The sequence below is a fragment of the Trichechus manatus genome, unplaced genomic scaffold, assembly GCF_000243295.1.
Source record: "Trichechus manatus latirostris isolate Lorelei unplaced genomic scaffold, TriManLat1.0 scaffold00092, whole genome shotgun sequence".
In the NCBI taxonomy this organism is placed as follows: Eukaryota; Metazoa; Chordata; class Mammalia; order Sirenia; family Trichechidae; genus Trichechus; species Trichechus manatus.
Window position 1 is genome coordinate 9,141,797 of NW_004444028.1, and position 1,512 is coordinate 9,143,308.

Consider the following 1,512-nt stretch of genomic DNA (forward strand, 5'->3'; position numbering starts at 1 on the left):
TTTTTTTTTTCTTTTGTACAATTTTAAAACAATTAAAATGTCCAAATCTGAGTAATTTTCTTCTTTCCACGTTTGCAACTGTCCTAAATTTCAGCTGCAGAATCAAAACTCAGCAAGAAGCCTCTCCTTGAAAAATATTGGCAAATTCTCAGCTTATAAACAATGGACATTTTGATTGCCATGTTTACTTCGATAAATACTGTACAAAAGTTGCTTGCAAATATTAAAACATTTTTTCGTCGCTTGGAGACTAGCTCTAAATATTATTGGTAAAGACTTTTGCAAACTTTCTGCAAAGTTCCTACCGTACCACTAGAACTTTTAAAAAGTTTTGCAGTAGTTCTCTCTCCTTCAGATCTATACAAGGTCCATTCCCCCGCCCTCCCCACCCACCCCGGTTTTCTCTGTACAAAAATAAGTCCCCGAAAAAGAAGTCCAGGATCTCTCATAAAAGTTTTCTCGTCAGCATCGCGGTTTTTGCGTGAGTGTGGATGGGATCGGTGTTCTCTTTTGCAGCTGTCACTTGCTGCGGGTGATGGGATTTCTGCTGTCGCGGAGCGGCTCGGGTTTTTCTCCGTGCCGTGTCTTACTCTCTCCTCCTCTGCGCCCCCTCCCATTTCCCTCGTTTTTCCTCGGAAAATGTCTGCCCCCTCCGGTTCGCCGGCCAGCCCTCACATGTGCGAGAGAGGCAGTGTGCCGTTAATGGCCGTGCCCGGCACCGGGCCGCTCTGGTAGTGCTGGGACACGTGCAGTCTGCTGGGGGCGGCGGGCTCGGGCACCTCGGCGCCGGGCAGGTACATGCTGATCATGTCCCGGAGGTCCCCGGCCTGGCAGGGCGCCCTGGAATGGGAGGAAGAGGTAACCACGGGGGGGCTGGAGCTGGCCTCGGACTTGACCACCGAGCCCATGGAGCCCAGGGCCATGCCGGGGGTGGCCTGCTGCGAGTAGGACATGCTGTAGGTGGGCGAACCGTTCATGTAGGTCTGCGAGCTGGTCATGGAGTTGTACTGCAGGGCGCTGACGTCGTAGCGGTGCATGGGCTGCATCTGCGCCGCGCCGTGCGCGTTGAGGCCCGGGTGCTGCGGGTAGCCCAGCTGCTCCTGCATCACGCTGTAGCTGCCGTTGCTCCAGCCGTTCATGTGCGCGTAGCTGTCCATGCGCTGGTTGACGCCCGCGCCCAGGCCGGCGCCCACCCCGACGCCGCTGGCCATGCTGTTGGCGCCCGGCGCCAGCAGCCCGCCGGGCAGCGTGTACTTATCCTTCTTCATCAGCGTCTTGGTTTTCCGCCGCGGCCGGTATTTATAATCCGGGTGCTCCTTCATGTGCAGCGCGCGCAGCCGCTTGGCCTCGTCGATGAACGGCCGCTTCTCCGTCTCCGACAAAAGTTTCCACTCCGCGCCCAGGCGCTTGCTGATCTCCGAGTTGTGCATCTTGGGGTTCTCCTGGGCCATCTTGCGCCGCTGCCCGCGCGACCACACCATGAAGGCGTTCATGGGCCGCTTGACCCGGTCC

At 56.5% G+C, this 1,512-nt stretch overlaps 1 protein-coding gene across 1 annotated transcript in view; it reads right to left on the reverse strand.

The window, feature by feature from the left end:
- Nucleotides 1-554: 554 nt before the first annotated feature.
- SOX2 (SRY-box transcription factor 2) overlaps nucleotides 555-1,512 on the reverse strand; it is a 3,807-nt gene continuing 2,849 nt past the window's right edge. The window contains exon 2 of the mRNA XM_023736768.1: nucleotides 555-1,512. Coding sequence (XP_023592536.1) covers nucleotides 672-1,493 — 822 coding nt within the window. The 5' untranslated portion in view covers nucleotides 1,494-1,512 and the 3' untranslated portion in view covers nucleotides 555-671.